The 16,608-nt window shown below is 45.3% G+C and overlaps 1 protein-coding gene across 1 annotated transcript in view; it reads left to right on the top strand.

Moving 5' to 3' along the window:
• The window catches only part of CXXC4 (CXXC finger protein 4), a 20,955-nt gene extending 5,045 nt beyond the window's left edge, over window positions 1–15,910 (top strand). The window contains exon 3 of the mRNA XM_042812701.1: window positions 9,090–15,910. Within this exon, the coding sequence (XP_042668635.1) occupies window positions 9,090–9,134 (45 nt within the window). The 3' untranslated portion in view covers window positions 9,135–15,910. The remainder of the gene's footprint in view (window positions 1–9,089) is intronic.
• Window positions 15,911–16,608: the final 698 nt, after the last annotated feature.

Genomic DNA, 16,608 nt, shown 5'->3' with positions numbered 1-16,608 from the left:
TTCCTTCCTTCCTTCCTTCCTTCCTTCCTTCCTTCCTTCCTTCCTTCCTTCCTTCGGACAAGTTGCATGTGTCATGAGAAATATGATCAATGAAGATAACAGGTTTTTTCTAAAGCTGCAATAAGCATAACAAGTTTTTTTGTTTGCTTGTTTTTTGTTTTTTTTTTTAATTTTTCCCTCCAAATGGTCTGAATCCCTTTGGAATGTGTACATGGAAGCCAGTATGGGTTGGAACTGTATGACAGCTACAGTGCTTTTGGGAAATGTTACGGCTGTGATTGTGTAAAATGCTATGTACATACCACACTGCTTGTAGGAGGAGACTTGTTTAAGTCAGTAGATAGGTGAGCACTGTGTGACATAGTGTTCATTCAAGGTGGGGAATGGTAAACAGCAATTCAGAGCAAGACTCCATCTCTGTCTGCCTGTACGTGTATGCTGACATCGCTTTGTGGGGTCACTTTCCATGCAACTCTGTTTGCTGGGTTGACACCAAGCGCGGGGAAGGCTTGGCTTGCCTAGGGGATGGATCAGGATGTCAGAAAGCAGTCCCTGTTGAATAGCAACATCTTGGTACTGCGTTTTTGGTTTTAAAAGAAATGTGCTCTAGGCAGTTCAATAAAAGACAGTCATTAATTTCTGTACTCCGTGTCATGCATTTGATGCGCGGTGATGGTTGAGAACAGGTGCCTTCCAAAGAGCCAAAAAGAAGTGTGTCAGTGAAAGGAAAGATGGTAGGATTCCAACTCTGATCGTACTTGTGATTTAAGGGTTTGGCTTGATGAATAAGACATTTCTAAGCAGGCAAACCTAGAATGTACACCCTAAAGTCTCACCAAATACCGCATAAGCCTTTTGATCACTGGCTTTGGTGGGAAGCAGCTGCTGATTGCGCAGGGAAAGGCTTATGATGAGCTTTTCGAATATACCCGAGTGAGTTAGGAGGAATGAAAAAGTAACTCGTGTCCCTATAAGGAAGTCCCTGGGACTTGACCTCTGTGACTAACAATTCCCAATACTGCTTGTTTAAAAATTGCCAGCAAACCTCACTTTCTGAGGAGAACCACCATGCCAAGGAAGTGTTTCTCTGCTGCTTAGCATCTGCATTTTTTTAATAACTCACCTGCTCTGCAGGATCATCTAGAAGCATGCTAGTTTAGACGCTTCTTTGCTGTTTGGGAGCCTGCTCTGTCTGTCTGTCTTTTCTCTTCTTTTGGATACCCATATTGCGTTCCACTGTCATGTGTTGTTCAGTCACACACAAACACCTCCTGAATCACTCTGTGGCATCATCTCAAGCCATCTCCTGTTTGAGCATCCTGTGCTTGCTGTTCTTTGTTGAGCTATGTTGTACCATACTTTGGATGCAAAGCCATTTAATAATGTTGAAGCCTTAGCTCTGCAGAGGCTAAAAAGATCCCAGCAGGCTTGTTAACTTCTACTCTCAGACATTATGGGAAATATTTTGTCCTCACTGGAACTCCTAGGCATCTTCTTAATTAAGATCATAAAAATCCACGGCCAGGTTTGCGTTAAGCCTTTTGATTTTTTTTTGCAGCTTTCCAGTGTTTCCCCATATTTAACCAGCCACCACAGTGCCAAGTGAAGTACAGGAACTTAAAGGCAGCATGGGGGTCTTGCTGGATGCTGCATTCTTAGTGAGCCACACTCATCAAACATCTTTGCCCTTGCCACCGTGGAGTTTGAGTCTTTTCTCTGCTAGAGTTTGTCCCCATCTCAGTCTCAAAAGAGACGTTTTCAAGCTCAGCTCCTCTGCAGTCTCAGGACAGTGTTCCCTTTGGTTCCAGGCTGCTCTGGCTGCAGTCTCTGCTGAGCTTCTGTGTGGGATTGTTTTTAGCTGGTGTCAGGCTTCCTTTGGCTAGGAGCTAATAATGGATTATTCAGCAACTTAGCAAGTAGAGCAGCAGTGTTAGAATTTGAGGTGGAGGCAGGAATCTAATAAACACTGGCAAATTATGGGAAGTCCCAGGGAGTTTAGGATGCAGACGAGTGAACTCACGCGAAGAGGAGAGGGCAGCTGCAGGGTGCTCGAGCAGGAAAGGACCCAGGACCGACTCTGGCATGGTGCTAATGAGCAAAGCCTCAAAGGAGCATGCTGCTCCTCAGCTGGAGCGAGTCAGGCACTGTAGGTGGATGGATGAGGTTCTGAAGGCACTCTGCTGCCAGAAAGGGCAGTACGGCCGTGCTGAAAATGACACTGAGACCTCCCATGGTAGAGAGAAAGCAGCACGCAGCTGCTGCTGGGAGCAGGCGGCTTGCATTAGAGATGCAGGCACAGCAGCTCACCTATAGCTCTCTTCCCACAGCTTCTGCCTATGGTGGCCAAGGCTTCACACATCAGAAGAGGACCCTGGAATGGGTGAGCTGGGCTTCCTATGTCTCGTGACTGATAGGGAAAGCTTGTTTCTTTCATTCTTTTTCTAAACTGAGTGTAATTTATGGAGAGGATCTGGGTGCTGGAGCGAGCATGTGGTATGGAAGGATTCTCATGATTCGAACAAGTCGTTCCAGAGCCAAGGACACGATGAAGGCGTACGTACAAACGAGCAAATGTGAAAGAAGGAGGTGATACAGCAAATGAAGGGCTGAGAATGATGGATTGTTGTACAAGTAATGTGTGCGCTTAGAGTCTTCTTGGGCAGCATATACCACATGTCCCAGGGAAGTTGGATCACACCAGGAGCATGTGAGCATGTGAACTCAAAGAATTTGCTCCATCATCACTGGAGTAATACCCAGTGGCAGCTGTTGTTAGGTACCATCCATCTTTCTGCACGTGGGGCATCCTTCGCTGTGCACCGGTCTCAGCAGGTGCAGGCATAGCAGGGAGACAGGGAGTCCATTCCTCTGCCTAGAAGTATAAGGAGGGCAAAGTGTGATCATTGGGCTGCTCTCAGAGGTCAGGCATGGAAAAGGAGAGGTAATCAGCAGATGGTTGTCCCATGCACTAACTCTATAATGAGTGGTACCTACCTCAACCAAAGTCTGCTGGTTTTAGAGTGAGTGGGAGAGGAGAAAATGTGCTTGGCAGGGTCATGGGTCTGTATAGGTGGCCGACATGAAGTGAGTGGGAGAGAACTTGATGGCAGTAATGACATAAAAGCTGTTCGCTCTAAATCACCAGCACCACTCAGCCTCAGAGGCAGGGATTGCCAGTGGCTGCTTGCTTGGAAGCTGATGTAAAATAAATTGGAGGTCAGGAACCAGTGGAGGTGATAACGTCGTGAAAATAATCACTGAGATGAATCTTAATTGTCATGCTTGAAAATTTCAGAAGACGTACCAGGGAGCTCAAAGCCACATGCAGTCCTGTGAGGCTTTCCACTCCAGTCAGGCATGGCAGTGACCTGCTGCATAGGGGTTTGCGTTTTTTCCTCCAGCTGGGCAGCCTACAGAGCTCAGTAGCTGTGAAAGCTGAGCCAGCACCCAGCACCCACAGCAGGTCTCTGGAAATGCCCCAGCCCAGGTAGATTCCTGAACAAAGCATCTTTTTCTTCTGTTAGAAAAAGAAAAAAAAAAAAAAAAAGATTTGCAGAGAAAGAAGAAGCAGGCAAGCAGAGGCCAAGCATTTAATGGATGTATTTTTCACTGGCTCTTTTATCAACAGCATGTGTGAAATCCCAGAGGACAGAAGCAGTTAGCTAACCAATGAGGCATCGTAGCCGGTGCGAGGCTCTGTGCAGGAGGAAAAGATGCCGAAGGCAGAGCAGCTCTAGGGGAAGGAGATTGAAGTGCAGGCCTGGCACTGGGAAATGTACCTCCTTCTGCTTGTGGACCAGTCCATGCGAGCTCACCATGCCCTGCAGCAGCTGCTTTGCTGGTAATAGAGATGTCAGTGTGTGAGCGCGGAGGCTGGTACCGCTGGGTAATGAACCGATGGGGATTTCTCATTAACAGAGTGAATGTTAACACGAAGAATTCCAGTTTGTGAGCCTGCATGGGAGGAGGATCGGTGAGAGGAGCTGATGGATTTGATTAGGAGGCACTGTGCAAGGGGTTGGCAGAGGGCAGGTCCCTGGCAGAAGGCCTGCTTCCTGCTGGTCGTGTCTGACAGAGGACAATCAGCAGAAGGCACCTGCTGGGACCTAGGTGAAAGCAGGAGCTGAGCAGCAGTCTGGATGTTTCACTTGTCGTGTCTTTTGCATAGTAGCGCCTCATGCTCTATGTTGAGGGACGGTAATAAACCAGCATCCAAGAATTTCTTTACAAAACACTCCTCAACTTTTATGACTGCATGTTGGGCTTATTGATGTGCGTTCCCACTGTCAGGACGAGGGAGCGTGGCAGCTCCTCTGACCTTCTCAGCCCTGGTTCAGGCGTAGCACTGTGACATTGCTGGCATGGCTGGTGCTGCCATTGGTGCTCAGTGGAGATGGAGCTGAGCTAGGCTGAGTTCCTTATGGCTTCTGGTCTGTTTACCATCTGTTTTCTCCAGTGATGTTACGCTTTTTTTTCTTTTTAGATCAAAAATTGAAATTGTTTACCCATTCCCCAGACTTAATCTCATATATAAAGCAAAAAAAAAAAAAAAAAAAAAAGAATATATAAAATAAATTCTAGTGTGTGCTGCATGTAAAGGAGAGACACATTTGCTCATTCTTTCTCCTGGGGAGAAACCCATTGCCCCAGGCTCACCCTACTGACTGGGCCAGGAGCTGCTGCACGTGCTGAGCCCAGCAGCAAGACCCCGTGCTTCTGGGGCTACTTTGAGGAAGCTGCCGGGGAGGAGCTGGCTTCCTGAGGCATTGCCCCAGATGAGCTGCTCATCTCACATTGCCACTTGCTGCATTTTGTGGCAGAGCTTTGCTTTTCGCTTCGTGCACTCGGCGGGGAAAGCCAAATGAGTTTCCTAACCCGGTGTGTGCTAAATCTGGTTTGTGTCAAATACGGTGCGGGAGATACGCAGTGCGAGTGGAAAAATAGCTGCTGGCAAGCAGATTCATGTCTTCCCTGAGCAAATAAAGCTAGCTTTTAAAATAAATGTTAAATCTCCTCCTCAGCTTGAAGAGAACCAGGCCCACAGCTCAGCCGCATGAGAGGGATTTTAGCCTGGGCTGCAGCCAATGTTGAGACCCCATGCCTGTCCCTGTGCCCGCTGGGGCCACAGACTGGGATGGCTCCTACCGCTCGGGCTCAACATTGGCAGCGGCTCTCTGTTTGCAGGGGGGACGAGGCGGGGGATCCACACACCAGCTCTGTGCCCCAGAGCCTCCTCGCCTCAAGGCAAACATTCAAGGAGACTTTGTGCGGGCTGGATGTGAGTGCTGGGAGGTTTTCCCCAAAGTCATCGCTGTAGGTAATGTATATTTATGAGGGGAACAAAGCGGGCAGCAGTTGCTTCCAAAGACTGCTCTCCTTTCCTGGTGGCTCTGCCTTTGGGCGCGTGGCGTGGGGAAAGGCCGTTTCACCTTGGGGCTGAGCTCACTGCTGGGGCTCTGCTCTTCTCAGGCAGTCTTGCAGACATTGTGCTCTGTAGTCCATACTCGTAAGTGTGTAAGAGATATGTGCAGTCACTGGCAGCAGTGGTCAGTGTTTGCTCTTGGGCTGCTGATTGATCCAAATGGTGTTTCATGCGGCACCATGACTTCTCAACTGAACTTGTTGGTCATCATGTAGCTTTGAATTTCTCACTTTAGTTTGGTGTATATGTATCTATCTGTATGTATACATATATGCCTACAAATGTATAAATGTGTAACTATCTGTAAAAAACACGTTTGGCCCAGATTTCGTGCTGTGCATCCAGTAGCCTAACTGCCAACCCGCCACTCCTGTGGAAGAGATTTCAGCAGAGATGGTTCTCCAGCCTGAGACTCATGTAGGATTTGTAACACTGACTTTCCTATGGTCTTTCTCCTCTATGTGGCCAGCACCAGTCCTGCTGCTTTGGGAAATATGAGAAAATATACCAGTTTTGGTTGCATTGCAATTGGGATTTTGGATTCAGTCAGGGCAAAGTTCCTTCCCTGCTTCCAGTTTCTGTGCTTGCATAGGTTTGTTGGGTTGCCAGTATCTTGAACATACCCCAGCAGCAGTATATCTCCCAAAAGGCCTCTGTAGAGCTAAATTGTTTTAGCCAGGACTCCTGAAGAGAAATGCCACATCTGACAAATAACTTGCTGTAGCCAATGTGTGGGTTTGCTTCTGTGAGAAGAGGTTTTTTGCTCTCAGATCAAACATCAAAGGGTTCTTACATAATGCAACATCTTTTAGCATTAGTAAGGTATTAGGGCATCATCATGTAGCACTCCAATACATTTTAGTATTCTATTCTATTTCTGAATGCAGCTCACTTCTACCCAAGGGATTCCCTGGCCCTACAGAAAATAGTACTGAAAGTGATCTAGAGCAAACCCAAGGATTTGGGTGCACTCCAAACAACAGCATCCATAGCAGGAGTGGCTGGCTCTCCTGATTCTAATCTGCCTAGAATCTTTCCAACAGCTGTGAGACTCATGAACACTTCCAGCAGGTTTTGTAGGTATAAAGGGTATAAAGTAGCCAAGAGCTGGGGCTGGAGCTGGCCTGGGAAAGCAGGTGGGCCTGTGGGTAGCCCCTTAGGATCCATTGGGTAGTCAGTCCACCCAATGTGGAGGGTATTGATCTTTAATGAACACCTTTGATGTAAGAATGAAGAAGTCAGCTGTCAAAATAGTCTCTGGTGATGAATACGTGTGTGATTTTCCTACTGCTGCTTAATTTCAGGGATTTTCCCAGGTCTATCAGTCCTAGTTGCCTTTTTCACCTTGTGAAACAGAATCTTCACTACATCTGAGCAGCACCTTCCACTTCTGCAGCAAACTTATGTCCTGGTGAAAGCTGCTGAGAGGAAAACGCAATAGCGAGTGTTAAGCGGGAAGGTCGTTTGGCAGCAGGCTTGCGCAGGGATAAATCCTCCATCCTGCCGTGCCTTACAGCATTACGGGTTTGTGAGCATTCTCCTGGGAGCCAAGCTGCCGTTTGTCAGCATTTACACCAGTGTGAACGGCAACGGCTGCCTTCAGGAATGCTGATCAGCCCCCGGCCTGCTCCTCGCCCGATGCACGGGGGAATCTGTCCTCGCTGTCACTCAGGATAATGATACCCCGCCGGCAGAGCACGAGGCCACAGCGTGCCCTAATCTCCTCCAGAGCTGCCTTTCCCAGCTGGGACTCCCGAGTTTAGTCGTGCAGGCGGTAGATGGAGGCTGCAATTGAGCTGAGCCACCGAGTGAGCTGCAGGGTCTTTTTTGTCGTGAAATAACCTTAGCTTTCACAGGGCTCAGCCCTAAGGGCCTTGTCTCATAAATCGGGTTTGTGTTAACTTGGGCCATCTACTTCCCTTTTAAAAGCTTTCTTGTTTATTGTGGATGAAAAATTTATTCCCAAATTGGGGTGTTAGCATACTGGATATTTGATTGTAAATGTGTATCTGTAATTAGAACTTAGCTTGCGGATGCAAAATTCTGTATCTTGTGATTTTTTGAAAGCACACATCTTAAACTACAGCCTTGCCCTTCAGAAATACTATTCTGTGCATTTAAAGGTCTGAATGACCTTTTAATCAGACATTGCACCTTTCCTTCTAGCCGATATGACAACGTCTGACAGTAACTCAACCTGATGTTGTGAGGAAATAAATAAAGGCCATTGCAGCTGCTATGCCTTTAAATCTGTCTAGCTAGCTGCGGTTTTTCGTGTTTAGGTAGATGGACCCATGGAGAAGCATTACGTTTAGTTTTCAGGCGAAGACAATATATCGAGTTCAATACATTTGCATGTCTGGCTGCTCTTTTGAGATCAATTTAGGCGTGTGATTGCTTCCTTCCACTCTGAACTCAAGCCTTTCCTGCAGCCGACCTCCTTATGAATTATGAATCCACATCCCTGGCTGGAGCTCAGCAGCCATCTTACAGCCTGTGCTGACCTGGGGCTGTCCTCAATGTTCCCGGACAGCTGCTCATGCTTCAGGTTTTGGTGAGGGGCTGGCAGGCTGGCTGCCAGCGACTCCTGCTTTAAGGCTATTGCTCCATGGAAATTCTTACTGTTGGAGGCAGATGTATTTAAAAACCAGGCCATTGCCTGAGGGAGCTGGTGTTCAGATGATCTCTGGGACACCAGCCCTTATGGAGAGGGACTGGGTGCTGGGTAGCGTGGGTTGCGCTGCTGCTCTGTGAGCACACGGGGTAGATATAGTGGTAGCACAGACCCTGTTTAGACAAGCTGGTATTTGTATACATGGTCAGCTACATCAGCAAGTCTTTGTGTCCCAGGGTTGTGTTTTTAGTGTAATCTCATGTGCTGTGATGCTGCTTTCCCTCAGCGGTTCTGTATGTCAGTATGTAAAGTATATTACACTATGCGTTGAGGTGTGAAAGGAACTGGCCTGTGCTCAGATGCATGTGGGACACCCAAATGCAGGTGGATATCGTTCTGGGGAGACAGCAAGTGGAGCGGTAGGGGTGAAGAGCAGCAGCCCTGAAGGCAAACTGTTTGATGTGAGGCCAGGGGCCTAGCACGTGTATGGAAGCAAGCAGGTGGGCAGCCTGGGCAGCCCCCTGGGTCAGTTGGTATTTCCCTTCCTCAAACTAAGTTGAGGATGTGCTTCAACTGAAATGTGGAATGAAGGGAGGTAGAGCAATGCCTGTTATGCCCCTGTCCGAAGAACTGCTCCTGCCAAAACACATGCCTGACTGGCAAGCAACCCACCCTCCTGCAGCCAACAAACCGTACGCTGTGCCGAGTTGCAGCTGGGCAAGGTTGTGTGGTCATTCCAAAGGCACTGTCTGTTTTCCAGGAGATGTTTTTGATACTGATGTTCACACGCCCGTGACTACCTTGCTTAGCTAACTAAAGAGGCTGCATGCTAGGGGTGTTACTTACTGCCTAAGATGTGTCACATGTGACCCTGTAATGGCATGTGCTTGGAGGAGGGATGTTTCTATGAATTGTCAAGCTGCGTGAGGCATCGTGCTGTTCCTAGATAACTGAAAGTATGCCGGAATTGTACAGGGAAAGAACAAAGAGAAGAAATCGAGTTTTGTAATGCCACAAAAGAAAGCTTAACTTGTTTTCTTGCTTTTTTTTTAGAGAACACCTGTTCCCAGCGCTGAAGCATTCCGATGGTTCTTTTAAGCAGTAGTGTATCTTATTTTCAAGGCAGTCCGAAGTGAATGGCAAGCTAAAGTCTTGTTTTAAGAAACTGCTTAGTCTACCACTGAAGAATATACTCAGATACTATTTTCATTTCTGTATAGGGGTTTCCTCAAAAGCAAAAGACAAAAATCTGGGAGCCTGGGGAATTGGCCAGCTTATTCACATTCAGTACACTGATTCTTTCTTTGATGTAACTTAGCTATACTAGTGAAGTTGTTGTCTATTTTTAAAGTGGCTGTTAAACAAAAAAAAAAAACACAAAAAAAAAACCAAAAAAAAAAAACAAAAAAAGTTTGGGTAAACCCCTGCTATAAAGTCATGTATCTTTGAAAAGTAACATATCTATACTTCATTTTCAAATATATGTGTTTCAGTACTGTAAACTGTACAGATAGCCGCTTGTATTTTGTGTGTTTAGACACAAGGAGACAATCATGTCTGAGCATCTATGGAGATTAATGGTTTGTACACAACGGTGTGGTTCTGCGAGTTAAATCCGGAGCAATAAATCCTAGCTTTAAATATTATTTTGCTAGTTGTTTAGCAGCAGCAGTAACAGCAGCACTGTTTTACCATGCATCCTTCCATAGAGACTTGATACCAAGTTTTGGAAGATAAAAAGATTGTGACGCATGTAGCAATTACCTTCCATCATGGTGTTGTGAGAGGGGAGGACATATAATGTAAGATTAATCTTTCACGCACTATATTAGAGTAGTGGTTAATGCACTTGCCTTGCTTCCGAAGGAGCTTTACATAGGGGTATCCATCCAAAAATGCTGTATGGTGTTTGACCTACTTTTCACTGAGTTCTAAGGCGAAGTGCCCAGCCTATGTGGATGTGCATAAAGCTTGTTCTAGGATGGAAAATGAGGTGAGCATGAGCCCTTAGTATAAATAAGGACTCGGCTTCATTGCCCTCCGTGTACGGGTTCTTACATAAAGTTTTTGGTCAGTGGAGTAAATGTTTTGTAAAGCTGAATGCAGTATTTTTGGTCCAAGAGGAGCTCTTCACGGTTGAGTTTTGACCACTGTACTGGTTTGGGTCTCGCTTGCAGTTGTATTTATTTGAGAACCTGAATATTTTTGAAGTATAAAACTGAATTTAAAAATACTTCAATAACAAAGACCTCCCTACATGGTCCTTGTTCCACTCTTCTCAGCTTTGCTGAACCACTGCTCCCTTAGGCCCTGAGCAGAGTGCTGTGCTGCTCTCCTTCCTGTTCTGTCTGTGTGGAGGAAATAGCTGGGAAAAATAAGGAGGATACTGAAACTTAGCGATACTTAATACTGGTTGATCATCAGTTCTTATTGCTCGGCCATACCATTCATGAGTGAAAAGGCCATCCCGTCAAAGTAAATGAATGCTGTTGTGCCACATACTTGATAGATTTATCGTTTTATACAAAGTAAGACTGCCAGTAGTTTCACAGAACAGGTGCTGGGCATGGAAAGAACTGATCAGTGGTGCACAGCCCACCCAAATCTTCTCTCATTTCAGCTGTTTCTTCATGAATGTGCTCAGTGCTCCAGCCTGTGGTCCCCAGTCACCCTCATGAGGTGGATCGTGTGGGATGGTGGGGAGTGTGGCAGTGTGGGGCCTGTGTGGCTGAGGGGATGCTGGCTTTGGCAGGGGAGGGGGCTCTTGGGAGCCAAGGTCCTCCAGGAGGAGCCTCCTGAGATTACCCGCGTTGTCGGCTGGGCTGGGCATGGGTGGGTCATTGTATCTGGAGGAGCATGGATGGATGAAGGGTGGACCACAGGCCTATGTCTTTGCGTGCATGACTTTGGAAATGGAGTGTTACACTCAAAATGCTTCTGTCACAGTGCCCCTCTTTTTGTTTATAAGGGGTCATCAGTTGGATAAGCATACAATGAGCTTTACGTCTGTTCTTATGTCAACTGTGTACGGATTTCTCTTTGTGTTTGAGACTTTTTGGTTAGGGCCTCTGTTGTTGACCAATTGACTAACACAAGCTCTGTAAGGTCTTCTCTACTAAAATGCTGATTGATTTATCAACTGAAGCCTTATTTGCACATCTGGCTGGTAAGCTTGCCTTGCTTTTTGGAAAATTGTGATTGTTCTTGAAGAAGTAGAGACAAGATTAAATTCAGGCTGCATTAGGTGTACAAAGAATATTCATAGCGATGTACTTACTGTCTAATACCCTAATGTTGCATGTCTTGATGTGCTTTCTTTTTTTTGTTTTGTCGTTTTCTTTTAAAGAACTGATGGATCTGTATATTGTAATTGTGGTGTTTTACATGTCAATTCAAAATTGTTAAAAAACAAACAAGCAAACCTGTTAATTACTGAAAAAGAACAAGAGTTGATTTTTCTTTGGTTTCCCCATGTGGCTTTCATTTTGGATATTGTTCCTTTACACCATTGTGGTTTTAGACTTGGGGAAAACAGTATTTCTGAGATGTGGTACGCATAGAGGTTTTGGTTTGGGATGTTTGAAGAAGGAAATCCCTTTGCTGGCCTTCCTCCTCCCCTGTTGTATACATATTTGTAAAATGGTTTATTTTTTTTTTCAAGTTCTAATGACCTAATTTGTGCTTTTCTCAAAGTCCAAAAATATTTTCCAGTATGAAAATCTGTATTCCTCTATGTCTTTCATTCACACGGTGCAAAAAAAAAAGTTAGAAATTGTAAAAGAAAAGCAGAACACAATTTCACAGTCTTCTAGGTATGAGCACTAAGCCTAATGGAAGCATTGTTGGCATACCCCAGATAAATGTAGGAAAAATGGTAAGGCTGAACGGGAGGCATACGTACCCATTCTGTAAATTAATAACAGACCCCCCCTAAGAGGGAAATGCTCTCTTTTGTGCAGAACCCCTGGTATGTAAGTCATGCAATTAATGTTAAAGCATATCAAGTCTTTAAATGGGCTATATCTGTAATCAAATAATGAAGAAAGAAAGTAGTTAAATGAACATACCATTCAGGGTCGAATACACTCAGCAAAAAGCAGTAGTGGGTCTTTGATCATGGTTAGATGCATAGTGATATCAAACAGTGGATTCTCATGTAACAGCTAAATGTTTCAGATTTTGTTTTTATTAAATTTGGCAGTTTCACGCTGAGCTCTACTGTACTTTTAGTGAATAAAAGACAGCTCCTATGTTAGAAAGTACTCCATTTTCACAATTGCAGGGAACTAGGAGGTTTTTTTTCAGAAACACGAGCCACAGAAATGTACTCCTTTCACAGTGTTCTCCTATTTCTGAACTGTGCAGTTATCTATTAAATTTTCTAATAGATATTTGTGTAAGGTGTATGTATGCTTGTGCAATTATGGAAAAAAAACAGTTTTGGAAAACGGTGTATTTATGAAAAAAAATCACTTATGGGGCATGTACAAAACTGTATAAAAACATTCAATTTGCCCAGTAAAGTTGTTTTTGTGATATTTCTGTGTTGTTGAATAAAGGACTTTAGTATTCAAGATATCTCTCTTTTTCCATAAACAGGTTTTGTTTGTGGGATCCTAAGCAATGAAAATCTCTTTTAAAAAAGAATCCTCAAAATGATGAAGAGGGTCCAAAAGCTGACCTCAATCGCACGTTTGGGAATGAATGCTTATGAAGTGGCGGTGCAATAGCTACACAACTAATTCCTTCTCAATTGGCAGTCATTGGAAACCCCATAAGTTGTGTACCTGCAGGTGCCGTTGTGCTCTGAATTGTTTAAGAGAACAGGAAAATAGTACCACCTTTGTAAGACTAGGAGTGTGATGTTGAGTTGCAGAGACTGTGAAAGGTGGAGTTAGAAGGAAGACAGATTGCAGAAAGGTCTTCAGCCCTTTGGTGCAGACCTCTGTTGTATAATGGAGTGGGAGTGATGTGACGAGTTAGCGGTTTGTTTCCTAGGGAGGAGCGTACGATGGTGAAATCTCATCTGTGACTCTTGCAGCACATTGTAGACCTGAGGGTGGATTGTCACATCAGTACTGGAGCATTTGGGATTGCAAACATGGCTTGTGTGAGAGTGACAGCAATATCCTTCTCTTTGTTTTTCCGCCTTTCAGTTTGAAGTTCTGCTCTTTTTCCTGCTATACCTAGGAAATAGTTTCTCATTTCCATTTTCTTCCTTTGTGCTACAGACAGGTGCTAACATCATGCCAGTAGGTGGGAGAGTGTGTGGCTGAGTGGGTAGCGTGTCCCCTGACTGTCATGAAGTTTGGAATGTCATTGCTCTGCCATTACACCTCGTATAAACATAATGTCAGCTCAGTGTGCCAGTGCAGGACTGTGAGAGGGGTGGAAAGAAGAGGTATGGCCCCTGGGCTGCAAGGTTTCCTTCGATGCCAGCTGATTTTCTGGGAAGCCTAGGTGTATCCTTTTGGTTTTTAGAGAAAGCAATAAAACCAAAAGGAACGGAGTTGGATTTTCCCTTGATCCCATCTTCTCTCATCAAAATCCGTAAGGATATATGCTCTTATGAGACCTAGACCGCTCATTAGACAGCACCAGGGATGAGCCTTGAGTTGTTTGAAGAGGAGGAAGAAAGGGGCTGCCAAGTTGCTTAGGCACAATCAGTGATGTCTCTGGATTAGGTACAGAATTCACAGGGAGGAAATGTGCTAATTTCATGAGATGGTCGATTTGGAAGCAGGAAAAGGTCTCTGAGTTCCTATTCCTTTAATGCTTTCTCTTTCAACTTTTTTCCCCCAGGGTATTGTTTTATACTAGTCTGAATGAAAAATATCCCTTAGCTCCAGAGAAAAATTCACCCCAGATATGAACTCTGCAGTTTAAAACTACCTCTAGCTTTTTATAGCTTTTGTTTTTTAATTAAAAAAAAAAAATCTTTAAAAAAAACAACAAACTCAAATAAAAAGTAGGTAATTCTTCAAAGCCAAAACTTGACAAACTCATTAGTGAAGCTATTAAGAGGAAGGAAAATATCCTTTTGCGAAAAGCTTGATTCTTCTAGGCTGTGATGGACTCAATTTGTTTTTGCCACTAGCCACTTCAGCTCTCTCTGATATTTCTCCAAGGAACAAGTCTGAAATTATGAATGGCCTAGTGGTACGAGGCAGCGTGCTTCCTGGGACATCCAGTCCTCCCTGGATTCCCATGGGCTTTGCTAGGTAACTTGTGAAGTTGGAGGAACTTCACAAGGATTAACTCGGTCACCAGCATGTGTTGGGCATGGGTAGATGGACCAAAAATCTAAGAAACGCGTCATCTCAGTAGGAAATACAATGAAGTTTGAGACCATTGGACCTATCTGAGGAAGGAAAGATGTAGTTCAGTGTGAGCTTAGCTTTCATAATCTCTTCCTACCATTGCCTTGATTCTCTTTTCCATTTGGCTTTTAGGATAGATGTGTTTGGCTGGGTAGCAGGGACCTGCAAAACGGCTGTTTTGCCTTAGATAGTGAGAGTGAAGGAAATGTGTGTAGTGATCTTGTAACAAAAAAAGTCTGTGCCGCCTAAAGAAGCTGTCATGTTCAGGAAATAAGGGGTTCTATTGTTCTAAGTATTTGAACTATATGAAAGGGTTGTGGCATTACTCAATAAGCTGAAATAGTTTGTAATTCTACTACCCGTTCCTAGAAAAGGGGTTTTCAGACATGAACCCCAATGGGTTACTGGGCTTAGAAGGTAGTTCTTACTCTAAGCTGACTGCTCCATGAAAAGATCTCATACTTGGGGGTTCAGCAGTCTGTGTAAGCCATCTTTGCCTTCCTGAGTGCAGGATCTTTTCTATAAAGCAGTCAGAATCCTTGTGGGCAGATTGTCAGATGTTGCCATGTCAAACAGAGCCCGGACTAATTATTCGGAGTGGTTTCCCCCAGCTCTGTTTATAATACGTATAAGAATCCTCCAGCTGAGAAGAAAACACCTTTATTTCCTTAGTCCTCTACGTCTGCCCTTGTTACAGAGTTAATAGCACTAGCCATCTGCACATCTTCAGGCAAAATAAATAAATTGGTAGAAATAGAGGACTGGTTTGCTAGCCTTTTTTTCTGTGAGAGGAGAGAGAAAAGAGGTAGCCCAGGTCAGAAGCTCCTGTTGCTGGCCCACCTCTCCTAATGTGGGTGCTCTCCTATATAGCCTGTTATTACCTTTGGCAATCAGATGCAGCCCTGAAGAAGACCAGCATTAGGGTAAACAGGGTCTGGGAGATAGGCAAACCTCCTGATCCTTCTGATTGCAGTGAAGGTGCTGGGGGGCTTGTAGAAAGAAGCAGAAAGAAGGCTTGCACATCAGGATGGGGCCTAGAACAACTCGGCCTGCGTGTCTAGTAGAGATTCTGCTTTTGGCTGGGTGTCTGAACCACCAGCCTCTGTGATAAGTGTGCTTTGTCTCTCACGTGCCTGCGTGTTGATGCTCATGCCTAGGCTGGGTAGCTCATTTGGCCAGCTGATATGTTGGCTGAGGATTTGTGGTTTAATGCAGAACTGAACAACCGACTTTCAAGCTGACTTTGGACAATTAGTAGGGTAAATAACCTGGTCTAACGAGATCTGCCACCCAGATTAGGAGATATGAACCTAATTATTGCTTTCTGATACTCTCCTCTGACTTGTTTTGCCTTTTTGATCTGATTGTTTGCATTCCTAGACCTGATTTGCCTTTTTGATGCAATGCCATGTGACCTGCTGATTAATTTTTGTGAGCAACATAACCTCCAACCTATGGCTGACTCGCAATATTTTTATGCTGTGCTCCATAAACATTCATTCATTTCCTATGATTACTGTGTGGAAACAGACTTTTACGAGCTAATAAACTTGGATTTGAACTGGACGAAGGGTTTTCTTGTGTTGATTCTTTCCTGTTGGTGAGAAAAAAAAAAAGAACGGAGAAAGGGAGGTACGGCCTTTGACTTGACGTAACTGCAGTTCTCCCCACAGATGCTCTCCACAGCAGGCATGGCAATACCAGCAGCAGCGCCTTGAGTTCATTTTGCGGTAAGAAATGCTCCCTGCTTGAACTCAACCAAACTTTCAGGGCTGAGGGCTGGCGGAGAGGGGGAAGGGAAGTAGGGCTGCTCTAATTGCTTGCTGCAGCGTCTCCTCTCCATAGCCCTGCTTTCTACATCGTGCTGACACGTGCAGAGCAGCCTCCAGCTGAGACCAATTAAGCATTTCGTTCACCGCCACTACTCCACGCCTGCCCGAGCTGGGCGATGCTCGCGGCTGCTTGCATGTCGTTGGGCAACCCCCTCAGCATGAGTGGGTCTGGGAAGCGTCCTCGCATGTTCTTGGGGCCTGATGTGCCCCAGGCGGCGACACGTGGCGAACATCTGGTCCTCAGCCTCAGCCGGCTGGAAAATGCTGCTGGCATTTCATTGAAATGAATTCTCACGTTGCAGCTGTTCGCTGTGTCCCTGGGGGTTGCATGAGCTGGCAGCGGCTGGTAACCTGCTGAATGGTCCCTTCGAAGGGCTCTCTGGGGTGGGACATCACTTCTGCAGGCTGGAAGCAGATGGC

This window comes from Centrocercus urophasianus, unplaced genomic scaffold, assembly GCF_019232065.1.
Source record: "Centrocercus urophasianus isolate 14NV4802_14NV808 unplaced genomic scaffold, USGS_Curo_1.0 seq_13, whole genome shotgun sequence".
NCBI classification, from domain to species: Eukaryota; Metazoa; Chordata; class Aves; order Galliformes; family Phasianidae; genus Centrocercus; species Centrocercus urophasianus.
The sequence above is the reverse complement of the archived record's forward strand: the minus strand, read 5'-3'. Positions and strand labels throughout refer to the sequence as shown.